The sequence below is a fragment of the Lygodium microphyllum genome, chromosome 22, assembly GCF_053477565.2.
Source record: "Lygodium microphyllum isolate KBCC chromosome 22, Lygodium_microphyllum_v1.1.10, whole genome shotgun sequence".
Classification (NCBI taxonomy): Eukaryota; Viridiplantae; Streptophyta; class Polypodiopsida; order Schizaeales; family Lygodiaceae; genus Lygodium; species Lygodium microphyllum.
The window spans coordinates 42,093,852-42,121,296 of NC_141156.1; the positions used below are offsets into that span (position 1 = coordinate 42,093,852).

At 44.5% G+C, this 27,445-nt stretch overlaps 1 protein-coding gene across 5 annotated transcripts in view; it reads left to right on the top strand.

Moving 5' to 3' along the window:
- The window catches only part of LOC148017077 (uncharacterized), a 242,764-nt gene that overhangs the window by 111,534 nt on the left and 103,785 nt on the right, over positions 1-27,445 (top strand). For 4 of the 5 annotated variants that reach the window (XM_087662400.1, XM_087662402.1, XM_087662404.1 and 1 more), the window contains 4 exons: positions 17,613-17,790; positions 20,117-20,257; positions 20,365-20,495; positions 20,621-20,839. In XM_087662400.1, coding sequence (XP_087518526.1) covers positions 17,613-17,790; positions 20,117-20,257; positions 20,365-20,495; positions 20,621-20,839 — 669 coding nt within the window. The remainder of the gene's footprint in view (positions 1-17,612; positions 17,791-20,116; positions 20,258-20,364; positions 20,496-20,620; positions 20,840-27,445) is intronic. The other variant, XM_087662401.1, reaches the window with a different exon arrangement.

A 27,445-nucleotide genomic window follows, 5' to 3' on the forward strand; every position in this document is an offset into this window, starting at 1 on the left:
TAGGAGTACCAAATGCATTAGGAAATATTATTGATTGCATATTTTGAACCATTGCAATGTGACTATGCATGGAAACTTGCATACTACTAGGCAAGAAACATTTTCCCATACATTGCATACATTACTAGCTGTTTTTTTTTCTCATGAGCAATACTATACGGAGCATTTGAACACACAATTAGCTACGTATATGAATTGCCAAACTTGCCACTTTGTGCCCTAGCATCATGCCAACATTGCTTTACATTGGGTTATGTATATTACCAGCCATACTCCAATACATTGGGCCTTGCACACCACTCATTGGTTGCTACATATGATAAGGAGTTGTGTCATACATGACTATACGTGGTCCCTCACCCACCATAGCATGCCTGCCCCATCATTGCATGCATGCATTGTTGTCCAAAAGGCATTGGATTGACACTTCCAAGTTGACCATGCACATGCATCAATTATTCCACTAGCATCATTTGCTTATGTTCACTACCCACATTTAGAACATCATGCTATTGTATTGGCTCTTCCTTCAGTGTCCCAAAGCTCTCGAAGATAATTTCCTCTTTTTGCCTTTGATGCTCTCCTTTAAGGGTTCAAAAAGTGCATCAACCAAGGATCATTTGCCAATTGCATAAACATTTCAATTGTCATGAGGACATGTATTTTTTGAGAGTAAATTTACGAGCCTGAGACCCGAAAAAATCATGGGATATCAAAGGAAAAAGTTGCTAAAAGTTATGCCACATAAGTACTTGGTGGTATCTGGTGCCAATTGTTGGCCTAGGTCATTCATTTGGTCATAAGTGTTAGTTGGTGACACTAGAGAAGTGGCGTTTAATGGTACCTAATGCCAATCTGATGGTTACAGATGCTGCAAAGACACTCGGAAATGAAAGTTTTCTCCTTAATTTAATTATTGGCCGGTCAAATTATGTTTCAAGGCACCAAAATAATTATTAGATTAATTTTCAATATTCAAAGATTGAAAATTGATATTTAATTACAGAGAATGCTGGAAAAACCATTTGGGAAGGCTACCACTTGTCAAAAATTCCCATGCAAGACTAAAAAACGTCTTTAGAGGCTGGAGAGATGTATTTTTAGTGTATTCAGCCTGCAAGAGAGAGGGAGGAGAGACTGTTGATTTGATTTGCAGCCATTGAAAAACCTTCTAAGACAGCCAAGGGCAAGAGAAGACCGATCAACAGCAGGCGATAGCATCTACAGGCTGTTGAGACAAGGCACTAGCAATAAGTGATTGATTTTCTTAAGTATTTTGCATCTACAAGCTGTTGAGATAGGGCAGCCCCAATAAATGACAAACTTTTTTTAGTTCTTCGCGAAGAAAGTCTGAATTTTCTCTCTCCTCAGCATTCTCTCTCATCTCCCTGCCTTTCTACTTCCTTGCTTTAAAGATTACAGTATTCAGATCACCAGAGGCTGAGAAATTTCAGATTTCTCTGCTGTAAACCCTAATCTGAGGCAGAAATTGGGGTTTAGCAGCAACCTCGAGAAGCATGCCAAAAATTGGAAGCTCCAAGACTTTGATTCAACAGGGTTGAAGCTGTTTTTAGTCAATTTCAAGTGGAGGGACCACCAAATCAATGAATTTGGGGCATTTTCCATCTCCATCAAAGCACGTGAAGGCCAATTGACTACCAAATCAAGGGGCAAATCAAATTGAAGTCTTATTTGTCATTTTGGACAGCAAGGGAAGTTGGAATACCGAAAGGGATTGGGAGAATCCCATTGTACATCAACTTCTTCTTCAATTAAGTTAAATAAATACCGAAAGGGGTGCCAATTTTGGGACCAACAAGGTGTCCAATGTCCAAGATTATATGGTAAAGTGTGCATTTCAGTTTTGTGAATTTAGTAATTCCTGTAAATAAAGGTTAATCAGGTTATTACCACCGTATCTGAGAAGAAATGCTGGTTTCATTAGCTAGTGTCCTTAGCTGATCTTTACACCGGTCATCAAATTTCCTCCTCTTGTGGGTCATTAGCTTCAATAGACCTACAAGGACCCACATTTAGGTCTAAACCAACATTATCAGCTTGTTGTCCATCTAGATGCCTAATAAAAAACATACATTGCATTTTCCCCAACACTTTGTGAATTTTCAGATTGAGAGGCATCATCCCCACTTAATCCCATCTCACTATCTAAAGTCATTCTTACTGTAATGCTTAGCTGAATCAAATACCTCAATCCCACCAATTCAAGGAATTGATGGTGTCTGGGTAAGGGAACCATGAAACTAGCCTTTCTCCTCGGATAGGGTGGTAAATAACCTGATTTAGTCTTGAGCTAAAAATACATTAGCCTGACTTAACATCCCTAAAACACGCTTCATTAATAAAGAAAGCTTATTACTTTAAAAAGAAACGTAATCCTACAGAGTTACTCCGTCCCACGTGCAAAACCCTAATTTGGGTGCCCCAAACTTTCTATAAATAGGCATGCAGTCCACCACTCTTTCTTAATCATGTTTTTGCAAGTTTTACGAGCTATATCTCCACCATCCACACCCAGTTGGCGCAGGACATCGCGGTTAGAGCTTCCACTAAACATCGGCTACCATCTAGCGCCTGATTCCAACCTTGATCACCTATGTGCAGGTGTCGTCTATAGTTTAATGCTAACGTCAGCATTTGGTGCTGCTGCCATCAACTAGGAATTGTTGCCCTGATCTTCTCTCTCCTTTGAATGCTACATTTTCAGTTTCTAGCTGCCGCCCTGACATTCTCTCATCTCTACCTGCTGTGTTTGCACCTAACAGCTGTCATTCAGATTTTCTCTCCTCAGGTACCACCGTTTTTAATCTTTCTCTCTTCTACACTGTCGTCGGCATTAGATCCAACCTTCCTTGGCTATGTTTGCTGGTGTCCAACACTCGGAGGGTGCTTTTGCTAAGATTTGGGATTTATTCGGAGTACGACACACTCTACATCTCATAACCTCTACCTTCTAACCAACTGAGCTACCCAAACCATAAAAGAAATCATTGCCAATTATTATTAGTCATTGTAATGCTCAACTATGACACAAAGATGATCCTCATGCATGCCACATCTTGAGAGTGTTGGGAGGAAGGAAGAGGGCTGAAATCGGAATAAAGAGGCTTGAAAACACAAAATTGAATACTTCCTAATCATGCATAGGAGAATGAGATATTAGATGGGCAGCAAAACAAATTAGACGGACTGATCCAAGAGATATGAGAGTTTGAGGTTTAGTATCCACTGCATAGTGTGTTTGTTGCATGAGCACTGTACATCCTTCAAAATCTCCACTACGGACTCGCCATCCGCAAGTGGAACCTGGCTCGAATTACACATCAGTTCCACACTAATACCTTTCTCCAATGTCAGGTACAAACCCTATCATTTAAGATTCTATACCAACTCATTCAATATTTTCTATTGGATCGGGAGATGCTTATCAAGAAAGGACTCTTCAAAACAAGCTTTGGTTTGTGAGTAATGAGGAAGACAAGTATTTCTTCATGAACCCAAAACTAGGTAAGAAGCTAAAAGAAGAACTTGTATATATTCCTAACCTTCCTTTTCCTTCAAATGAGTTCATTTCTCATGGTCAATATGGAGTAGGTGCATCTTCATCTAGTACATTTAATGGACAAAAGGAACCAACCATGTTTCGCACAACAACATCCATCACAAATCCATTTGGGCTCCCACCCATCCTTGCCTCATCTTCCACTGCACCTTCCTTTCCGCTTCCATTAATTGGACCACATTATCCACCACTACACACCACACACCACACAAAGGGGTTCTGCACATTTACACACGGCCTTTAGGACCTCTATATACCCGTTTTCAGGTGGTGTACCTATGACGTAGGCTCAACCTCCCACACACATACTTTCATGCTATCCCTCTAGGAGTGCATCCCAGACATACTCGAGTGTGGATCGTTCGGTATCGCAATTTGCCTCTATGGCATTACCTAGTGGACTATCTGATCATTCTATACTGCAGTAGCCAATATCTAGACAAGGCTATCGTGTCCCAGTGCCTCCACTTACACCTACGGTATCATATGGACCTACATCCGTTTCAGTACCCTCGCAACAATCCACACTCATTGGACATCAATAGCCTATTTTTGTCTACCCACCTTTACCCCCTCCTACTTCTTATCCACCACCACCATCTTATCCCATCTATCCATCTTCCTACCTCTTGGATCTAGTTCCTCATCCGTCAAGCATGCATTTAATGATAAGACTCGTTTCAATAGGTCAAACTACACTACCTTGTCAAATCTGATGAGACATGTCTTAGACTCTCAAAACCAAAGGGATTTAGTGTAGGCGTTGGAAACCCAACCTGATCCGCTCTCATTCCATACGAGATTGTCCGCTCATACAAGGCTCGTAACACCTCCGCTATTGTCGATCTTATGCACAGCTTGTTTGGCTGAGTTTCACTCTCAACTTCAACATTTCGACTTTGCATCCGAGCATTGGGCACACTTGACTGACCGCTATGCGGCTTGACATAGGACGCATTGCATCAACTTGAATCATGAGCTCCAAAATTTCAAAAATCACAAGCAAGGATGACTTGAAAGTCAAGTTGGCTGAGTATTGGTGTCTCTTCACTGAGTTCTCAACCGCTAGGGCTCCTAAGATCTCTGACGATTAGGTTGCCCTATTCCTTAACAAGCTACCAAGAAAATATTTCCATTTTGTCTAGCAAGTGATTTCACAACCTCAGATGCCAACATTTTATGAGTTTGAGTATCAACTATTGCATTATGCACCGTTGTTCGATCAATTTTATAACATGTACTAGATAGAGGGGGACTCTAGTTGCATCTTCTCAAAGGAGACAAACAAGGCAAGAGCACACAAAACTTAAATCAAAATCACAATTAAAATAGGGCTAGTGAATCCCAAGGAAATACTCAATTTTCTCTTAAACCTGGATGGTAAAATGTACCTAAAAACAATAGGTATTATCGACATTGTTAAAAAGCTAGCTAGTATGATGACAAGTTGTCGATCTAAGGCAAGAGGCTCATTGTCAAAATCCAAGAATCAGACCCCCACACCCCAGTTGGGTAACCCCCAACAGGGGAAGCAAGGTGGTGGCAACCCTCAGTAAGCGCAATGGAGAGGTCAAATCCACACTACTACCATTCTGTCATCATAGTCAACGAACTACTCAACTCCAAAGGGTTTGTCTGATTAATCTGCAAAGGTCTACATCGTCTCCTTAGAGACATCGGATGCGAGTCTCGTTCACGTCTGTGAGTTACCTCTTGATGAGGTGCTTGCATAGGCCCACTCGTCACAGACGAGCATGTTAGTACCTATTTGTCTTGTGGATAGTGGAGCTACCTATCGCATGACTCCTAGAGTGGACATTTCTATTTCTCGAGCCCCTGCAACCAAGAGTGTCTACGAAAGGAAACAACTCCTTAATCAAGATTTAGGCCCAAGGTCGCGTCAGTTTTCTCACTAACCTAGGTCTAGATCTCACTTCATTGGATGATGTCTATCATGTCCTCCAGCTTGGGATAAACTTGTTGTCCGTTCGGTAGCTTTGCCAATTGGGGCGAGTAATTTTCTTCACAGTGACCACAGTCAAGGTCCTAAACTCTCAGACTCGTCTAGTGATTACTCACGGCACAGCACAACTTAATGGCCTTTACCACACGACGCATTTTCTTACCAAGTCAATTGCCGATGATTTGGAGTTCCATTGCTTTCAGGGCTTGGCCACTTCATGAGAGCCTACGGACTCTAAGCGTCTTTGGCATTTTTGCTTAGGAAATTTGAGCTACAACTCTCTTTATAAGCTATCGCATCAAGGGATGGTTTAGGACCTTCCATGCCTAAAGCTATCTTGAGAGGTCTGTAAAGTATGTCAGCGAGGTAAGCAACATCGTACCCCCTTTCCTCAGCAGTCTATCACTTATGCTCCAAAACCACTTGGACTCATTCATGTCAATCTTTGTGGTCCCATATCCACTGCCACCTTAAATGGCACATTGTACTTCTTTTCGATAGTGGAGGAATTCTCCAAATACATGTGGGTGTACTCTCCTAGCACAAGTCCGATACTTTCACTTATTTCAATACTTGGGTACTGCTAGTTCATAACTAGGCTAGTCATTGTGTGGGTACTATGAGGAGTGATTTTAGTGGTGAGTTTACCTCCCACAAGTTTTTTGAGTTTCTACAGAAGCAAGGCATTGCACACCACCTCATCTCTATCAACTCCCCTACACAGAATGGAGTCACAGAGCGTAGAAATTGGACTGTCCTAAATATGGCACACTCTATGTTGTTCACAGCTCAGCAAGGTTTGGGGCATGTGGCATGGTTAAACAATGGTGGCCAATATTGCTACTCTGATGCCTTATGGAAATTTGAGTGCATTATGTTTTTCCTTTGGCACAATGTAGTGCAATCGAGGGCGATTGCAGGGATTTCAAAGGGTAGGTCTTTCATGGGGTCATGAAATTTTGAGATGCTTTAATCTTACCATTAACATTTGATTAAGATATTAATCAAATGTGCAAGGTTGTTTAGCACGTGATGCACATGGCAATTATTTCATGGTAACATGCCAAGAACTCGGAGGATGTAGTGAGTGCCAAAGTCAAAAGTTGTAGTGAGTTATGCCTTACAGGTACTAGGTGGTACTCGGTGTTAGATTTGGGCCTAGACCAATTTATTGGCCATTAATGTGAGTGGTGACATTAGAGACGAGGCATTAATTAATTAATCAATGCCAATCTAAGAGTCAATAACTGCTCAAGGATACTTGGAAGATAATAATTATTGGTTGTTGAAATTAATTTTTTGAGCACTAGAATAATAATTAAATTTATTTTAAGAGTTAATATTCTAAAAATTAAGGATAATGCTAGAAAATGGGATTAGAAGATTGCCACTTGGCAAAACTTGTCCATGTAAGTGGAAAAAACGTTTTTAGGGGTTGATGGAAGTCTATTTCGGCCATGGTAAGAGAGAAGGAGGTTGCTAGAGAGCAAGGAGAGGCTACTGATATGATTTGTAGCCACTAGGGATCAGTCCTATAGCAATTGACAGCAGTTTGAAGCCCTTCAAGAGCGGGTGACAGTAGCCCAAGGTTCTTCTGGTATAGATGATAGCATACAGGAGACGACAATAGTCTTTCTGATGGTCCTAAGCGGTAGATGACAACTTCTGTGGCTGTTTGAGCAGGGCAATAGTAGCTTTTTCAGGGTTTCTTGCAATGAAACTGTAAATTTCTCTCTCTATAGCATCGTCTCTCATTCCCCAATTATGTCTCAAGTTATCTTAGCATTTTCTGACAGTTTGAGCCATGAAAGGAAGAGTTTTCAGTCAATCTCTATTGTAAATCCTAATTTACAGCAAAAACTAGGGTTTTGACAGCTACCTCTGGATGCGTGTTTAGAATTGAGGGTCTAGGACTTGAATTCCAACAGCTGAAATTGAGGAATTTTAGGAAGATTCAAGAGGCTAGCCAGTCAGTGTTGAATTAGATTTGAATTTGTCTTCAAGGAGCAGGGTGAAGGCCAATGCCGAAGCAAACCAAGGGGCAAATTGGTTTGGAGGCTTGCTGGTCATTAATGATAGTAAGAGGCACTTGGATTAGCAGAGGAGATTAGAGGATCTCAGTTGTACTATTTCCAATTGTAATACAAGATAAAGAAGTTTCGCGAGGGGCGCCCATTTTGGGGCCAACAAGGTGTCCAATGTCCAAGATTAAAGTGGTGAAGTGTGCATTTTCAGTTTATGTGAATTTTATGCTTGCTATAATTAGTGCTAAATTATGTTATTTACCACCTATTTGAGGAGGAAGGCTAGTTTCAATGGGTTCATGAAAAGATCAAATATTTTGCATTCCCAATGTACAAATGACAATAGATTATGCACAATATATAGGTCAAGATCTATTGATGGTTTGACTTGACTTGGAGAAATCTTTTGATCATTTAGATTGGTCCTTTATGACCTAATTCATGCAGAAGATGGATTTTGGACCCAAAATCTTGAATTTTTTCTACACTATTAGTCAGGGCTTGTCTGCATGGGTGATACTCAATGGAAGTGTTATAGAGCCACTCTCCCTTTTTAGATTTGTTAGGCAAGGGTGTCCTTTGTTCTTTGCTCTTGCAACCCATCCTATTCTAACAATGTTATTCCATCTAGTGGAAAATGGTAAGGTGGTTTGTTTGTCTCCCCCTTTGCAGCAACCATTAGTTGACCAAGCCTTTGGGAAATGACACCTTATGTTCTTGAAGGCTGACAAGGACGATAGCCTCACATCCATGGATATATGGTTGAGGGCTGCACTAATACGCACAAGTCACCTCTTATAAGTTGAACGGAATGAGACGGATTGGCATTGGGTTGGCAAGGGATGGTGCCTCCCCAACCAACTGCATGATTGAATTTCAGCTCATATTTTAGAAAAATTTGTTTACAGGAAATCAGAGGCATGACCTTTCTATGTGGACCTCAAAGTTTAATAGATGATTATGTTGCTCATGATCTCATAATACTTACCATTGCTGCATCTGGTCAAAGACTGCCTTGGGGAAACAAAAGTGCACTTCCGCATAAAATGTAAATTTCAAATGACGTGCACCTTAAACTCATTGAATACTTGCTCTATGGCTGTTTTCCCATTGAACCTTTGATATTAATGGACCTGCCATGTTAAGATGACAATGTATCCAATGCCCAACATGCCCAACATGCCTAAAGAGCTAAGAAAGACTGGTTTGGGGGAACAAAAGTGTACTTCTGCATAAAATATAAAATTGGAGCGACGTGCACCTTAAACTCGTTGAATACTTGCTCTATGGATCTTTTCCCATTGGACCTTTGATATTAATGGATCTGCCATGTTAAGATGACAATATATCTAATGCCCAACATGCCTAAAGAGCTAAAAATATTCTCACATGAAATTTGTGACCTAAATTATCCTGTCACTTGTAAATCTGGACTATAAATGTATATTTTGATGACTAAAATTAGACCTTAAATATATCTATCCTTGTGACATACCCCTTGTTTATGTGGGATGGATGAGATGTAGCATGAGAAATGATAATTTGAGACTGATTTCTTTGGAAAGGATCTTATATGTTGTCCTTGCAAAGCAGTTGGTCTCAGCTGCCAATCTATCTCCACTACCTTTGGGAATGAGGTGAATCAACCCCATATATGGCCTCTCTGGTATGTCTTTTGATGCCATAATCTCTTGGAAGATTGCAAGATGGCTGGTACTGAAAAGATCCCAGTAACTTGAAAAGAAGGCCCTATCCAATCCATGATCAATTGGGAACTTGCTGAAGCTAAGGCAGTTCGAGCATTTGCAAGCTCATCCTTTAAGAGAGGGGCCATTAATAATTTTCTCATGCTCTTATTGACTACTCTCCTGGTGCTATGCTAAATGGTTTCTCTGTCTGTCTCATATCCTGGGGTTTGGCTATAGCACCTAAACCCTTTTTTTTTGCAAATAAAGTGTGGCTAATTATATTACTTCAGAAAAAACCTGAATACAAAGAAGTGCTCATGCTCAATAGACTAGCTGGAGCTGATGCAGAGTCACAGATATATCAAGTATACAAGCCTCTCAGGGCAGTCTAGGGGGGATGGGGGCAAGAAGCCATGGAGGGGGGGTGTATCGCCATCTAGGCCTGCCTGCGTGCATCGTGAAAAACAGGTCTTGGCCGCCCCAAGTGCGCATGAAATGAGAACGGAGCTCCTGATGAGCTCGAGACTCGCCTTGCACCTAGTCCCATCGGCCGCGGAGGGAGTGGATGATGGAGGTCCAGATCTTTGCTAAAGTTGCCTGTATTGAAAGTCTCTCTCCGCCAAAAACCTCCTGACACCGCGCCTTCCAGATGTGCCATCCAGTAAGACTCCCTAAGATCTCCCATACCTCAGAGCGGTCTGTTGTGGGCTCCAGTACCTGGCAGATGGGTAGAGCCTCCAAACCGACCAGTGCGCACGCCAGAGCCTAAATAATGAATACCGTGTTCTGCATCCCAGCCTCATACAGAAGATGACGGCCCTCACCGACTACCTACCAGCAGAAAGCTCCCCATGAGATATATCCAAGGCTGCATGCTATACGACAGAGGATGCAGCATGCTCCTCTCCACACGAGGTGCACCGCCTCACAAGACCAAAGGCAGTGCTTTGGAGTTTCCAAAGGCTGCTGTGTGCAACGCTTACAATCTTCATCCTTCTGCATCTAGGCTAACCAACTCCCCACCACTAGGCCTCCATATGCCACCAGCCATAAGAAATACGATACCCTCCTCGGCCTCTAGCTATCCCATAGGTGGCGCCAAAAGGTCCGTCGGAAAGCATTCGTGATTCACCCGAATCCTCCTCCATGAAAGGACAACTATTCCCTCATCCTGCTGCCCTTTGTCAAGGGCCAGACGCCCCCCCTCTTGCACGGTGAAGAAAGTCCCATGTGGGGTGCCGCCCACTCTACCTGCCACCTATAGGGGGATACCTGTTGGTGAAAACCAAGCGGCCCATACCTCCCCGGGCTATACTGGCTCTCGTATCGGGGGGGCAAGCCACTCTTGAGGTATTGCTGCGTCAATCTCTCTTCTTCTCAACTCAACTCCTCTCTGGCAATCTAATGCCCACTGTAGCACCTCCTCGTCCACCATCCTGTACATCTCCCTCCAGGTCGTGATGGTACGAGCCGGGCCGGCTTCCCAACCAACCCATTGGATGTGGGGGCGCTTGCCAATCTGTACCCCATCCCGATCTTTGACGTGGGGGTTCCAGATCACGGTTGGTGATCTATCTCTACTTGGCAGCCTATAGGGCTCTGCATTAGGGCCTTATGGAGGCCCTACCATACATGAAGCAAGTTGCGTAGGAAGGGGGATCTGGGTGGGGGGGGGCGCTGATCTAGGCCGTCGTGAAGATCCATCTTAAGGACAGCCTCCAAATACCACTAAACCTCAGCCTACACTCTTGGAGACCCTCTTGCAATAAGACCTTCTAGGATTGCCCTCCTGGTATGAGGCCGCAGAATGCCACCTTGTCCCAGGAATCCCTGGAACCATGTGACCCGCCCAGAAGAAGTTCCACACTAGGTAGTGAAGCTGAACTACAGAGGACGAGGAGAAGCACCAACACGAGGCAATGTACCAAGCCATTGCTAGGAGGACCTAGTTAACCACTAGGGCTCGGCCTGCTAGGGAGAGGCGAGCAGTACTCCAGTAGGTCAGCTTCCTTCGAATAGAGTCAAGGATTGGAAGAAACTGTTGGGCGAGAGTGATGTCGAGTCCCACCTGGAACCCTAGGTAATGGACGGTTTTCCCTCTGCACACCCATCTAAATCCCAAGTGGACGCCCCGCTTCGTGCTAGAGTCCGGGTTTGTAAGGAAACCAACCGACTTTCACCAGTTGATTTTTCGCTCCCGGTGCAGTATAGAACACCTCGAGAGCGAGTCTCACTCTCTCGAGCATCAACTCACCGTCCTCTATGTAAAGTGTTGTATCATCTGCATACTCCGAGTCTAACAGCTCCATCTCCTCTCTCACTGGAAGTCGGAGGCCGCGTAACCTGCTCATAGGTGACTTGAGGAAGTGAGACATTGCCTTTGCAAAGAGTAAGAACAGGTACGGGGACAAGGGGCAGCCTTGCCGGACTGATCTCTCGAGCCAAAACTCCTCCCCTCGCCTGCCACCTATGAGAACCCTGCTGGTAGCTGATTTGTAAAGTGCGGAGACCTCGCGGATCCATGCTTGGGGGAAGCCCAACCTCACCACGGTTCCCTCTAAGAAGTCCCAGTCCACCCTATCATAGGCTTTCTCAAAATCCAAGAGTAGTACAACCAATCCCTGACCACCGTGCTGGGCCCACTCTGTCGCCTCAAAGAAGGTGAAGACATTGTCTAGGATGCTCCTATCCTGGACAAAGCCTGTCTGTGTGTCATGAATGATGTTTGGAAGCACAGGGCGGAGTCACCTACCAATCATCTTTGCCAGTGCCTTATAGGCCACTGACAACAAGGTGATCGATCTCCACTAGGATAGCTCTAACCGGTCTTTCCCTTTAGGGAGGAAATTGATAAGACTTGCCAGGATCGATCTCCACTGGGATAGCTCTAACCAGTCTTCCCCTTTAAGGAGGAAATCGATAAAACTTGCCAATAGACTCCCTGGCATCCGTCCTGAAGTGAAAATCTCCTGGAAGGCCAGCAGTAAGGGGTCCTTCACCATCTGTCAGTAGGTAGTGAAGAAGGCCTTAGAGAGGCCATCCTCTCCCGGGCATTTCTGTCCGTCATGCGTATGGAAAGCCTCCTCTAGTTCCTTCTCTGTGAAAGGGTCTAGGAGGCAGCGTCCCATCTCCTCTGTGACGAGGGACGGGATGTGATCCCAGACCTGCTGTCTACATTGTTGTCCTCTAGCTGAGGCTGTCTCTTGTTGGAAAAGGCATCTGTAGTGGTTGGTGGCAATCTCCATCGCCTCGTTTGGGCTAGAACAAATCCTCCCATATTGATCCCGGAGGCTGCGTATCTGCTCTCCCAAAGTGCGGGGCTGATGCACCTGGAAAAACTCCCTGCACATTATGTCCCCCTTCTGCACTTAGAAGGCTGTTGACATTATGGCCACGAAAGGGGTGCATTAGCACATCCTCTTTTACATCCATGGTCCCAATTCCAAAATGTGTTGCTCTTATGGGCATCAAGTCCTCATAACATGGCCACATCTAAATAAACATGTGCTCAGGGCATTGTATTTTCCATCATGTAAGCCTACATCCTTAGTGACACTATGGACATGGAAGTGGGTGCTTGGGCCTTGGGAAGTTTGTATGACAAAGTTATGGCCAAAACAAGTCATAGCCAGACTTAGGGCCTCTAGAAAAACAAAAATGAGGAAAGTAAAAAGTAAATGCAAGGAAGATAAGCAAGCTTTTGTCTTTGGAAAGTAAGCTTTTGAGTTTGTAAACAAGGGATAAGAGTTGTAGAAATAGAAGCATGGATGAAGAAGGTAAGGGCAATCAAACTTCTGAAGATATATTGTGTCTTTGAAATAAGGACACAAGCTTGAGTTCTAAACGGGTGCCTTAGCCTAGAAGGCTACCCGAATAAGGAGATTGAGCAGAGTTTCTACATGACTTTTAGCCTAAAGGCTGCAGGTCTTGTAGAGAATAATCATTCTTATATTGTTAGAGTATGCTTGAGAGTTTATCATCTTTGTACGGTGGCTATATTCAATAATACACAATGTTCTTTGGAGTATATTCCTCTTGTTTCTCAAGTTTTGTTGTCTTCCTTGTTCAAGCACCCTCTTGTGTGTGTGTTTGGGGAGGGGGAGGGGGGGGGGGGGGATGATTGGCACCTATAAGAAATCATCCATATCATGTGTTTTCGAATGGTATTTCAAAATATCGTGTCTATACATGTTATAAGATAATAAAATGACCTACTTTTAGTGCTATGGAAATTGCTATGAAAAAAGAATGTTCTTTATTTATCTATTTTTGTGAGGTTTCTTTCTTATTTACTACATGATCATGACTTGCTATGCATGAGCTCACATGTGACATGGGTTGCATTGTGCTTAGTAGGTAGGTGATAGGGAACTAATGTGTTTTGTGTTGTGATGAGTAATTTATTAGGTAAAGTGTGTTTAGCTAAGAAATGTCATTAGCCACTTCAACAGCCCTCCCAAACTTTCTATAAATAGGCATGCAACCCACTCCTCCTCCCAGCTCTGTTGCTTGGCCTATAGGGCTGCCTCTTGGGAGATAGTTCTCTCCCCGGCTAGGACCTCTGCAACCTCCTCTGCGATCCGGTTCCTCCTAACCCACTCCCTAGTCCTAATCTTCTTGATCTATCTCTTTACCTCCTCCCTCATGTAGATCGAGTCAGGGATTCGACAGGAAAGTGTGTCTAGGGCAGATGTTGGGGAATCAAGTGTTAGAAGAATCGGGCAGTGATCGGAGAAAGTGGTGCCAGTCAACTGCCCTACGTGGCCTCTGTGAGAGCATCCCCACTCTCCCACATAGAACATGTCCAACCGCTCCAGCAATACTTTGCCTAGCTACCTGTATCCCCAAGTGAAGTCCAGCAACCTCTCCCTCCTGTGGAAAGTTGGGTCTCTCTAAGCATCGCGTGCTTCTACTGCTAGTAGGAAGACCTACCATACCTCGTAGTCCTCCCAGCCATGCCCTAGTAGTTTCTGTCTCTATCCTACTAGTCCTCTAGGGCCTCCAGGTTGTTGAAGTCTCCTCCAACAATCCAGGAGTCCACCTCTGGGAGTCCTGCTATGATCTCCACCCGGAACCTGCTGTTTGCCCTAACCTCGGTAGGGGCAATGACATTGAGGACTCCAAGGCACGAGTCCCCAATATCCAATCTAATCCATAGAACCCTCCCTGCCGTGATCGTCCCGTGGTCTCGTAGACAGGCGGTGAGGCTCAGGCCAATAGAGGTGCATACACCTCCACTCCTACCAGGGGCACCAATGGCTTGCTCCTAGTAAGTGTGTGAACTGCCCACGAGTACCTTTCCTACCCGCTAGGCCTGGGCAGGAGTGAGCTTGTGTCCTCTAGAAGTAAGATGTCGATCCGTCAAGCAAGGGCAGGTTGCAGCTCTTGTCGAACAATCAACTTCCTGGAACCACGTGCTCCACTATAGTGGAGGCTGTTTACAGTCCAAGGATGCAAGATGTAAACTCATGGGGAAACTTGTGATTGACTGAACAAGCATCTGTTCGGTGTGGAAGTTGCTGACGAAGAAGAGGAGCTATGAGGCATGCGGATACGCTTCGTTGCTGGCTTGGACGGTGAACTCCATACCCCCCTGGTAGCCCTTGGGCCATGGGGGTGATGGATGCTCTTGGTGGTACCGCTAGGGCATCTATCAACCAGGCTTAGAGGCGAAACTCTGTACATTGGTAGAAACGGGCCACCTGTGCGAGGGGCCACTCGATCACATCCATCGGAGCTCTCCACTACGAAGGGGCTCGAAAGATAATGCTTAGATGTGGGACCTTGTCCCCAATCCATCAGTTAATGTCCATCATGCAACCTGGCCATTGCTGGAAAAAGAGTACCAGTCCACCTTCTCCCATCCATTGGGAGATGTGGTCTGCCACCTGGCTCTTCACCTCCTCCTCTATCTGTGTTGTCATCCAGTCTCCTGTGTGAGAGGTCTAAAGGAAGAAGGCGTAGTTTGATCCATCTGATGGTGCTAGTAGATGGACCTCGCCGCTCCTTGACTTGCGTACCACGAAGATTTCCCATTTCCTGGGGTAGTGGGAACTTTGCACGCTCCGCAAATCTTGGGTAAGACCACGGCCCACTGTGAAAAACTCCTATGGTAGCAGCTGTGCCTGTCTCGGGAAAGTGTGACAGGCTGCATGGACGGATGAGCTGGCGGCTGTGTGGGGGTGGGGAGGGGGGCTAGACTGCAGGTGAGTGGAGGATGTTCGCTTATGGGGCTCCTCACCTCCTGTGGGGGGGGGTCACTTGTAGTGGGTGGGGATCAGGGGGGGTGGTTGACGGGGGGGATGGTGGGGAGGGGGAGGATCGAGGGATGGTGGGGTGGTCGGAGGCACGCGGCGAGGGGTGGGGGGGGGCGGTAGCTCTGGAGGGGGGGTGGCTGTGGACTAGGGTCAGGCGGTGGGGGATGTGGGCCCTCGGGTGAGGTGCCCTGTGGTGCCTCCATGGGGGGTGGATGTGTAGGTGGTCTTGCCGGGTGGGGCGAGGAGGGGAGGGCCATGTGGTGTTTGCCGGGGGGCGACGCTTGCTCTCCTGCTCCTTGTTGCCGTGGTTGTGTTTGAGGGGCTGACTGCGGCACCCCCTGCGGTCTCTCTCTCTATCGTCTTTGGACTCGTGTAAAGCCATCTGCGTCCACCTGTGGGCTTGTCGGCAAGGCCGCCTTAGCTCCGAAGTGCGTGCACTCTGCTGCGTGATGCCCAAAGTCATGGCAACGCGGGCACTGCCCTGTCACAATAACCTGCTACCTGAAGGAGTGATCGCCTGCCTCAATCTCTAGAAACTGTGGTATATTCTTTCTCTCTTTCATTGCCACCTATACCTTTGGGACTCTTGCGGCTATCATTTCGTCCGTGAAAGAGGCGGGAAGGACAGTGCAGAAGAGCTGTCCAAAGTCTTCCACAAGTTGGCGATACTCTATCGTCAGTCCAGGGAAGAGTAGGGTGACTTGGTGTCTAAGGAAACTGTTGTGGAGTGCAAATGCCTCCACTGTGAAGCCACTGTACTAGGGAACCATGTGGATGACCCCCTTTGTGGAGGCATAGGGTGGTGAGCTGGCCAATAACTCACGTGCTGCATCTACTAAGGTGAGTCATACCATGAAGATCCCTCGACCCATTAGAACTGCCTCCACTATTTGTGTTGTGCTGATGCGCAGGGTGGAGCGAAGCCAATCCTGAAGCTGGGCCCTGGATGGGGAGTGTCCTACTACTTGACCAAATATCATTGTTTCTTTAAGCTCTAGCTTTGTGGCACGGACGGTTAAGAGCTGTTCCTCAAAGAGGAGGATGCGCAAGGTGTTTGACTGGGGGGCACTCGCAGAATGCACCGGCGTCTAACCAGAGGTTTTCATTGCGTGTCCTTGCTGAGAACCTACCAAACACGTTGCTGCACTGCTGGAGGGGGGGGAGGGGATGCTTTTTTTGATGGTGGGAGGGGTGTTGGGCACCACTGTAGGCCGGCTCACAACGGCCACAACGCGGGTGTTGGGCCTGTCGCAGTACGGAAGAGGCGGAGGAATAGGGCAGAGGAGGCGGGGGGGGTCAGGGCGGAGGAGGCGGGGGATCAAGCCCTTAGATGGGAGGACAGGGTGAATTCAGGTGGGGAGAGGATATATTGCTGGGGGGGGGTCGCACTAGGGATGAGGCAGAGCAGCAGGCAGAGGTAGCACTGGGGGGGGGGGGGGGAAGGCGGGGGAGTAGGCGCAATAGAAGGTAGAGGGAGCTGGTACGATGGCGGGAATAAAGCAGCAGCACGCATGTCGGCAGGAGCATTTTCGCGGATCACGTTTCTTGTGAGGGCCTCTACCGATTTTAGTGAATTTTAACCCTCTAGGACAACCCATTGTTCAATTTTGAAATTGTGATGTCCACCCCTCCCTTTGCTACTTGTCTTTCAATGTTGGTTCTTCAACTTCCCTCATACAACACCCAATTTTGAGATTGGTCTCTAGTTCTTTAGCTTAAGTTTGCAATTGAGTGTATGACTCATCTCCTTATATCCAAAATCAAAATGGACCCTCTAAGAGGCCTCTAAGTCTTATCTTTTGAGGGTCAAATCTAAATCTAAGCCTTTTAGAGCACTCTAAATCTTTTCACCCCTAGAATGGCCAGCCAGAAGTGTGTTTCTCTACATTTCTTTTAAACATTTTTGACTTGTAATCTGTCTTGATCTTGTGATGAAAAGCTTTCTTTCAAAAAGAGGGTTTGTTAGTTATTGTTTAGCTTGAGCTTAGCTTGACAGCTGTAGTTTTTTGGCTTGAATTTGGTTTATTTTCAAACAGATGTTTGGTAAATGGGCTTTGAAGTCTGACTGTATGCTAAATTAACCGTGAAATCAACACACAGGCACGCTAAATTAGCTGTGAAGATTGAAAGGGGACTTCTTCCAAACAAAGTAGTTTCAAGGTTAAGGAAGATGGTGGATGAGTTCAAATCTATACTTCCTGTCATTCAAAATTTGAGAAATAAAGCTTTGAAGGAAAGGCACTGGAAGAAAATGGAGATCGAGATGGGCCAGAAGGTGGTATGAAAAACTTATTTGTTATTTTCTCTACAGAAAGTGTTCTTCTATGTATATTTTGGCTTCTGATATGAGCTGCTATTGCTATTTGAATTTGGCTCATTTTCCTATTTACACGTGCAAAGCTTTCTTTTTATTTATGGCAGCTTGCCTTCTGTAAATTTCATGGAATCTAGATAAATTACCTAGGAGGAATTTGTGCATAATCTTAAAGGACTGGAAAGTTGGAACTCCTTCAGACTGCATGGAGGCTTTAAATGTTCCTCAACATTTGGATGCAACTGGAACTTATAATTAAGTCTGGATGCAACATTTGGATGCCACCTCTTCTCCGAATATTTTGGTGAAATCTACGAGTCCCTCTCTCAGCTTTTCTCCTCTGTCAGCTATCTGTGCTTGTGGCCTTAGAATCCCGGGTCCTGTGTCTCGCCAGTCTGGGTCCTCTAGGTTCTTGAGTGGACTGAGAGGGGTATCTTCTAAGTGTGGCTGCAAGATACAAGGAAAAAAGACCCTTTCTGGGGGTGTTACCTTTAGTGGCTTCTCTTAAACCAATTGATTTGTGTCTGGGATAAGCTCTGATCGGATGACCTTGGCTTTTGCAGGGGAAAAATAGACCTAAGTCCCCTGAAATCTTCTGCTTCTCGTTGCTCAAGTCATGTCATGCCTAGCAAGGAAGGTTAAACCCCTTTGATAGGGTCATCTTTAGAAAGACCCAGGATGGGATCTATGCTACTTTGGTGGTTGTCATCTGTGACTCCATTGCAAGCTGAAAGGGTTTCCAATAGATGGAATGGTTCTATAACTTGTGAAATAGACTGAGATAGAGAATTCTCCAGTCTCCGTCAGAGGGCCTGTCACAGATGCTTGAATCCAGGGAAAAATAGGTCTGACATGTCTTAAGGAGAAGGTGGCTCTTGGAGGACCTATGTTGCTGCCTCTGCATGTGCGAAAAATTTTGTGGCTGCTTCTTGTGGCTCAAGACATGCCTAGTGAGGAAAGTCAAACCCCTTTGATAGGGTCCATCTTTAGAATGGCATAGAATGGGATCCATACTACTTTGCTTGTTGTCATCTGTGACTCCATTGCAATCTGAAAGGGTTGCTAATAGATGGAATGGTTCCATAACTTGGGAAAGAGATCAAGGTAGAGAGTTCTTCAGAATCTGCCAGGGGGCCTGCCACAGGATCAGATGCTTGAATCCAGGGGAAAAAAGGTCTGACATGTCCTAAGGAGATGGTGGCTTTTGGGAGCACCTATGCCACAGCCTCTGGCATGTGAAGGAAATTTTATGGCAACCTTGACCCAGAATGTGGATGTTGTTGATCTGTATGTTCTTGCTAATTGAAATATATTTTTCCAGCTGGCCTTGTTTTGCCAATTTTGTAGAAGAGAGAAGTTAGAGTCCAGGACACTGTAGGGGCTGTTTTCAAGCTTTACTGCAAAATTTCAGTGCATGGAGGAGTAGATAATGTATGAAAAGGAGGATGAGCAACAATTGCATTGAGACATTGAAAACATAACAAACTGCTGAGGGAGGACAGGGGTTTGCAGTAAGGCCTGAAAGAAGAAAAGTTTACGCAATTATAATTATTCTTTGCTGTACAAAAAGGGTAGTGGATGCAATTAGAACTTAGAGAGGAAGAGAAAATAAGAGGAGGACAATAGGAAAGGGAGATGGAGAAAGATAAGAAGGTGAAGAGAAGAGGAAAAGGAGGAGCTTTTGGGATGAAGAGGTGGGGGAAGTAGAAAACCCTAGGATGGGTGAGGAGGAGGCAGTGGAGCTGAAGCAAGAAGCTAAGGAGGGGAGGATGAAGCAGGAATCTGCCAAGCAGCTGCCATGGAAGAAGCAGCATCCCAGTGGGGAAAGCATCATGCAAGGGGAGGAAAGAACTACAGGTGCCATGAATGGAGAAAGAGGGCAAAGGATGCAGCATGCGAGGAGGAAGAGGTAGAAGAGTTGGCGAGAGCAGCCTGTCTACTACAAGCGCAGATGATCTGGCTAGAGCATGCTACCTTTTGAAATTCCCAGAGCACCAGTTAGTGGGTTGAGGCATTGTTATTCAGGTCTCCAGGCCCCTTGTAATGATATGTGATGCACATGTTTCAATGAGTGAATTTTTGAATGAGGAGGAAAGAGCAGCCTCTTCCCAGGTTTTGGTATTCTAGCCTGAATGAACCTTGGTAAGGTGCTGCAACCTCTCCTTGCATTGTTGAAATTTTAAAATGGGGTGTGTGGCTGGAATTGGAGTGCAATGTTGTGTTCATCCTTAGTGATATTGCCGAATTGTTTATTCAAAACTGTTTAATTCAATCTTGGACTTTTGTGTAGCTGGAAAGAAATGCTTCATTCACACTAGGGAAGCTTTTAGAGCTGAAGGTTATGGAGCATAAAGTATCCATTATCAGCATATCAAATGAAGCAACGCAAGAGGCAGCATTGGAAGAGCTTCTGCAGAATGTACAAGACAAGGTATCTGTTCTTTAGGATGCTTAATCTGTGGGTTCTCATCAACATCTAGTCTTGTTAAGGATGTCTGCAACGTGACTGGGAAACCTTTTCACTTGATAATCTTGCAGTGGACAGTAATTGAATTTGTGACGAAGTCATACAAAGACATTAAGGATGTTTATGTTCTCGGAAGCGTTGATGATGTTGTTGCCGCATTAGAAGATTCCATGGTGACTATGAACACAGTAACATCCTCAAGGTGTTAATCTCTCTTGGAGTTCTTTGACAAGCTACTCAGCTTTGGATTTTGGGTGCTATAATATTATGGTTGTTGAGTTTTAGTGTTCTGCAACCTTAAATTTTTTTGTTCGTCATTTTGAGCAGATATGTTGCAGGTATAAGAACTGAAGTGGAAAAATTGGAAAATCAGTTGAAACATTTTGGACATGTCCTAGATGAATGGCTGGAGTGTCAGAAACAGTGGATGTACCTTGAGAGCATCTTTTGTGCACCAGACATTCAAAGACAACTTCCAAATGAAAGCAAGGCATTCAATGCTGTGGATAAACAGTTCAAGGATATTATGAAAAGAGTTCACGACAGGCATGTTCCTTATGCTTCAAGATGCAACACAAGTACAATAGAGCATTGCCATATCACATTGCATTTCGCATTATTTCTGCATGCATACTTTGTGCAAGTCATTTAACTCCTGTGCAGAATCTGTGAGTGCTTTCTTTTCCTCAGGGTTAGTAGTGTTTGAAGGGGAAAGGTTAGCTGGAGAAGAGAATCTTTGCTTGTTTGATGAGATTTAGTAGTCAGGTCGAAAGCTTGATGAGATTTGGGTGAATGAGTCTGTCCAAATTTCCAGTTTAGCCTTTTAATGAATTCTCTCTTTGAAATGCGACCACTAAGACTATGTTGACAAGGCAATTAACACAAGGCTTAGCATAGAAAGTCATGTGAATGCCTTTGCTGTAGGAGTTTTCTGCTGTTTGATGATATATGAAAGAAGACATCCATTCAAAAATTTCTACTTTTCTTCAAAGAAAGGAAATTCTATTCATGACACCTCAGAGAAAATTGACCTGTGGTAAAATAGAAAGTACAAGAAACCCTGTAAAGTGCAGCTGAAGATATCATAAATATAACTTGGTGGGATATAATTGTTGGGTGTTTCACTCACGCCTCACTTATGCCTACGCTCACATAGGAGTGTCGGTGATCAGTAGGACACTGGGGCACTTTTCGCTCTCAGTAGGAGAGGTTTTTTCCCCCAGACTTATGGTATTATTTCGTATGTGCTTATGACACACACTTATGGGCACTTACCGTGTTCGGGTGTGAACACCCCCCTACAACCCTAAGGTTTAAGGGTTGTACCTTGTACTTTCAGTTTTACACTCTTTCAGTCTATCGTATTGGGTGTCGTGCTTCACTCTCTACTGTCTACTGGTTTTCTGTGCTGAGCTTTGCTCTTGTCCTCCCTCACATTTGGTATCAGAGCTTAGGCTCTGTTCAGCTGAGGCCCTGGTCAGCTTAGCTCCATTCAGCATTCAGGAATCTCTGCTCAGGTCCAGCCTCAACCTTCAGAAGGAGACGCTCTGCTCCTCTGCTTTGCACAGCAGCGCCTTATCCTCAGCAGCTCAACCTGCTTCTCCCCATGCCAGCTGCCCTGCCAGTCCCGTCTGAAGTGCCAGCTCCCGCCAGTCCAGTCCAAAGTGCCTCCTAACTCCCGCCTGCTGAGCACTGCGTCACCCGTCTGTGTGCAGCGTTGACTTTGCAGCTCCACGTCTGAGAACCGCTCGTCAGTGCCCGCCCATCGTTAGAGTGTCACCCACTTACTCAGCACTGCCCGCCCGACTGTCAGTTTGTGCTGCCTGTCAGCACCACACTGACCACCCCTCTGACCTGACACCATCCGCCTGTGGCCTACAAAGTACAGCCTGACTGCCCTGCCTACCTGCGACCTGACCAGCGTCCACCTTCTCCACGTCAGGTATTTTTTTAAAAAAATTATCCTTTTATTTTCAGAATAAATTTCTGGAAGAGGGGGTTCCTACGCAAGCAGGCATAGAATTCAGGATACGTGTCTGGGACACGGTTGATGCAAATTTCTAGGCACATTCATCAGAAATTTTGGGGCTTTTATGTTTTATGAGGACATTGGCATACACATTGCAGTTACAGTCACTGACACACTGTTTTGACAGACCCGAGGCAAGAAATTTTGGGGATTTTGCTGGTACAGTGTTACTGAACACTGATTGCACGTTGGACTGTGTGCATAACTGACAGTTTTGACAGAGTGCACCTTTGTACAATAATTGCAGAAAGTTATTTCCTGCAATTTCTGGAAATTTTTAGATTTCCAGTATAGTCCTGCTTCGACATTGCTCTTTTGCATTTTTTTTGTAATTGAAAATCATGGCAAATCAGGGAGGAGATGTTTTCACCTATGTATCCAAGGAGGACAGATTGGATGGAAATAACTATTCACTTTGGTCCTTCATGATGAAGAATGTACTTGTGGCCAAAAATCTTTGGGATTATGTCAGTGGAGAAGAAGCTCGACCTGGAGTTGTCCAGCTACTCCTCCTCCAGGAGGATGTGCACCACGGGCACCTCAGCCTGCTCCACTTCAGCCTCTTCCCCAAAGAAAAGCAGCTCAAAAAGCATGGGATACACGGGATGCACAGGCTTTGTCACTGATTGCATTGGCAGTTCAATGATCAATCATCCCCCACATTCGTTTAGCAGCTTCTTCACGATAAGCTTGGCTAACTTTGGAGCAGATGTTTGCAGGTAAGAATGAGACTCACATATCTTTCTTAAAGAAAGAGCTAGAGACATTGAAAATGGATGAAGGTGATTCTATTCAAGATCACTTGAACAAAATTTAGGACTTGCGAGAGCAACTCATGAATGTTGATGAGTACTATTCGGATGCACAGATGATATCTACCACTTTGAACTCATTACCTCCTTCGTACTTGGATTTTCATACGGCCTTAAACCTCACCATGAGGATTGCCGCGCAGCCAATCACTTTTCTTCAGTTAGTCAGTTTGCTTCTAGAGGAGGAGCAAACACGGAGGAATAGTGGTATGGATGCTATAGCCTTTGAGCAGGCTTTTATGGCTAGACAAAAGGGCAAAGGCAGCCAAGTAAAGAATGCTCCGTAGAGTTCTAGGACTTTTGGCATATCACAGGCAAACAAAAAACGAGGAGGCACGCAAGCCAAAAAGGGCAAATGCCATTATTGCAAGAAGCGAGGCCACTATATCACTGAGTGCAGAAGCGCATTGCCAAAGAGAAGAAAAAGGAGTCAGGAATGTTTGTTTTTGATGCTCCTTCCATTACTACTGAGTCCGCATCCTTTGTTGCAGACAGGGACTATTGTTTTTACACATGTAGTTATGGCACCTCTTGGGTAGATTGAGCATTTAGATCTATTGAGGATGCAGGCACTTGGTTTTTTGATAGTGGTGCTTCTAGGCATATTACATCTCGCAGAGATTTATTTGCATCTGTTCATGCAGCTCTAGTTGGCAAGTCTGTATAGTGTGCCAACAATGCATCATATCTTGTTAGAGGTATTGGGGAGATTGTGCTCACAGTCATTGATGGCTTTATTCTCCGCCCACAAGATGCTTTATTTGTGCCAAGCATAAAGAAGAATTTGCTCTCTATCTCTTCTTTGGCACGTTGTGGATTGCAGGTCACATTTGATGATGACTGATGTATGGTGAGAGACAAAGAACACATGACTTTGGTTTTGACAGGCACTTTATGTCATGGGTTATACGAGTTGGATGCTCTTTCAGTTGATCAGTCTCAGTGTATTTGACATCCACTCTTACTTCTGCTATGATATAGGCATAGTTATGGCATGCTAGGATAGGGCATGTGAACTTTGATAGCTTGATCCTCTTACAGCGTATGCAGATGCTAGATGGATTACCTCTACTGGAGAGACCTCCTGAGCACTTGTGCGAAGGATATATTTTGGGAAAAATGCATTGTTTTTCGTTTCCCTGTGATGCTGCTTTTCGAGCAACAGCCAGGTTGCAGTTAGTTCATTCAGATGTATGTGGGCCTATGCAGACAAAGTCATTGGGAGGGTGTTACTATTTTGTAACTTTTATTGATGACTTTACTCGATTTTGCTGGGTCTACTCTTTGGTCAAAAAGTCAGAAGTGTATGATGCATTCTTGGCTTTTATTGCACTTGTTGAAAACCAGTTTGGTTGTAAAATTAAGACTCTTCGTTTGGACCGAGGGGGGGAATACATGTCCTCTATGCTGAATTCCTTTTTGAAGCAGAAGGGCATTGTCCATCAATACACTACTACTTATACTCCACAACAAAATGGGGTTGTAGAGAGAAAGAATCAGTCACTCATGGAGCTGACCAGATGTATGCTGAAGGCAAAGAGCTTGCCTCATAGTTTCTGGATGGAAGCCGTCATTTGTGCTTGCCATGTTTTGAACAGATGCCCCACCAAAGCTTTGAAGAAAATTACACCTTTTGAGGCTTGGAACAGCTGGAAACCTTCTGTTGGACACTTTCGTACCTTTGGGTGCCTTGCATATGCACATATTCCAAAGGTACTCAGGAAAAAGTTGGATAACAAGGCTGTTAAATGCATTTTTATGGGATATAGCAGTGAGAGCAAAGGCTATAGACTCTATGATCTTGTTTCGAAAAAGGTGTTTGTTAGTAGGGATGTACTATTTGATGAAAAATCAGAATTGACCCTGGCCGGTTTAGACACATATCAGGCTGCCTGTGATGTATTTGAAGGGCTTCTACCCATTACATTTGGTGATTTAGTTGGAGTTTCAGCAAGTGAACTCAATGTTCAGCCAGGTATTCCTTTGGAAAATGCAGAAAATCAGCCATTGGCTGATCTGAATATTCAGCAAAGTGCTGAAACTGAAATTCAACAAGAGCTTATGCACAGTCAGGAGGCAAGACAAATGCCTAGATGGTATTTACAGACTATGAAAGATAGTCATCTGGATGCACCCATGGCTGGTTGTACTAAAAGGCAAGCTCATATGCATGATACTGCACATACCATGGAGTTTGTTATGGCAGCAAGCACCCTCGATGAAGAAGAGCCTGAATGTTTTGAGGATGCACAACAGAGTGTGCATTCGCTGGCAGCAATGAAAGTTGAATTGGATTCTATCACTAAGAATCAAATATGGGATTTGGTGTCTTTGCCATTTGGGAAGAAAGCCATTGGAACAAAATGGGTCTACAAGCTGAAACGGAATGTAGATGGATCCATTGACAAATACAATGCAAGGCTTGTAGCTAAAGGCTATGCACAGAAAAAAGGCATTGACTATGAGAAGACATTTGCTCCTACTTCCTGTATGACGACCATCAGGTCTATGGTTGCTTTGGCTGCTCATTATGGATGGACTGTGCGTTAATTGGATATTAAAACTGCATTTTTACATAGGGAACTTCATGAGGAAGTATATGTACAGCAGCCCATTGGTTTTGCAGTTGAGGGCTTGGAACACTTGGTCTGCAAGCTGAAAAAAACTTTGTATGGTTTGAAACAAGCTCCTAGAGCTTGGTATGCAAAGATAGATGCTTTCTTGCTTAGCCAAGGATTCATAAACAGTCCATGTGAGTCTACCCTTGACGTTATGTGAAGAGGGGGGATCCATGCTGATCATTTGTCTTTATGTTGATGATCTCTTGCTTACAGGGACACATGCTGATCAGATTTCAGCATTTAAACAAAATTTGCAGCAAATGTTTGACATGCCAGACATGGGGTCTTTGCATTATTACTTGGGCATTCAGTTCATACATGATGCTAGAGGTATTGGGTTATCACAGTCAAGATACATTGGTAAACTTCTTGAGAAGTTTGGCTTACAAGATTGCAAGGCAGTTTGTACACCAATGGAACTTCGACTTAAATTGTCATTACACGATGACAGTGATTTGTTTGATATACACACATATGCTCCAGCAATTGGATGTCTTATTTACCTAAGCAACACTAGGCTAGACATGAGCAACTAGGTGAAAGAAGGTGACGAAATTCCAATTCTCTCTTGGTGTCAAGCAAGAAAATAATGTGATCTCTCTTTTCGAACTTTGTGAACCCTTTGAGAGATGTTGGGGATTTAGTTGACTCATGGCCTTAGACTCATTGTCCAATGAGACACTTTTAAGATGCTTTCGGCTATTCAGCTAAGATGGATTGGGAGTTTCGTTTTTTCTTTTCAGGACTTCGTTGGCTGCAAAATTTTGAGGTAAAAATAGTCAATCGTCCCATTAGGCTCTTTATCTGCCACATCAGCATAGAGAGAGCAAGAAAAAGCATGATGACATATACTGAAAGGTAGCCTTTCTAGAAGGCGTGCATACCTTTATGATATAGCATAATGATGTATACATTCAATGGATGGGATGATAATGCTATCCAGCTCATAAGCTTAGAAAGATTTATGCATGTATAGCATAAAAGCAACTTTGGTACAAGATATTATTTCTACTTTGCTTCTAGATGCCTTCTATTATAAGTACTAAAACATATCTTCTCGCCTTTGACGTCAAACTAAATGTTCTCGAGGCCTGTTGCCAATTGTTGAGAGGGAGAGAATTAGCTACACATGGTGTTTCTATGTTGCTTCTCCTGCTCATCCTCTCAAAAAGACGTTGTAGTAGCCTGTCCCATCTCCCATGGAATTATGGATGGTCTGTGTCCAAAACCTCAAAAGGTCTCTACAGTGGAGACATTCTGGAAATCGATAGCATGATTACACTTGCAGTCCAAATGTACCAGACATGATAGTGCCTTGAAGTCCACTGTGCCTATGAGTAATTTGGAGTCAAGATCTTGCTCACATGCTGGCCAATGATGAGAAAGGAGTGGTTCCCTTGAAAATCCTTATATCTGCATGCCAGGCCTTTGTTTATGAACCAAGCTATGATCGTGCAAATTGCAACCATGGTCTTTGCAATGCTATGAAAGACCATTTTGAGGGCTCTCCTTCGAGCTCTGGGATACTCCCATGGAGAGTTCCTTTGTGTCAGTCCAAGCTCACCAAAATCACATGCCACTGGGATCTTGCCATACCTGAGCCATTTACCAACTTCTAAGCCCCTATGAGCTACAAGCCATAGGAACCAACCTCCTCCAAAAGAATGAAAAAAATGATCTAAGATGTGTT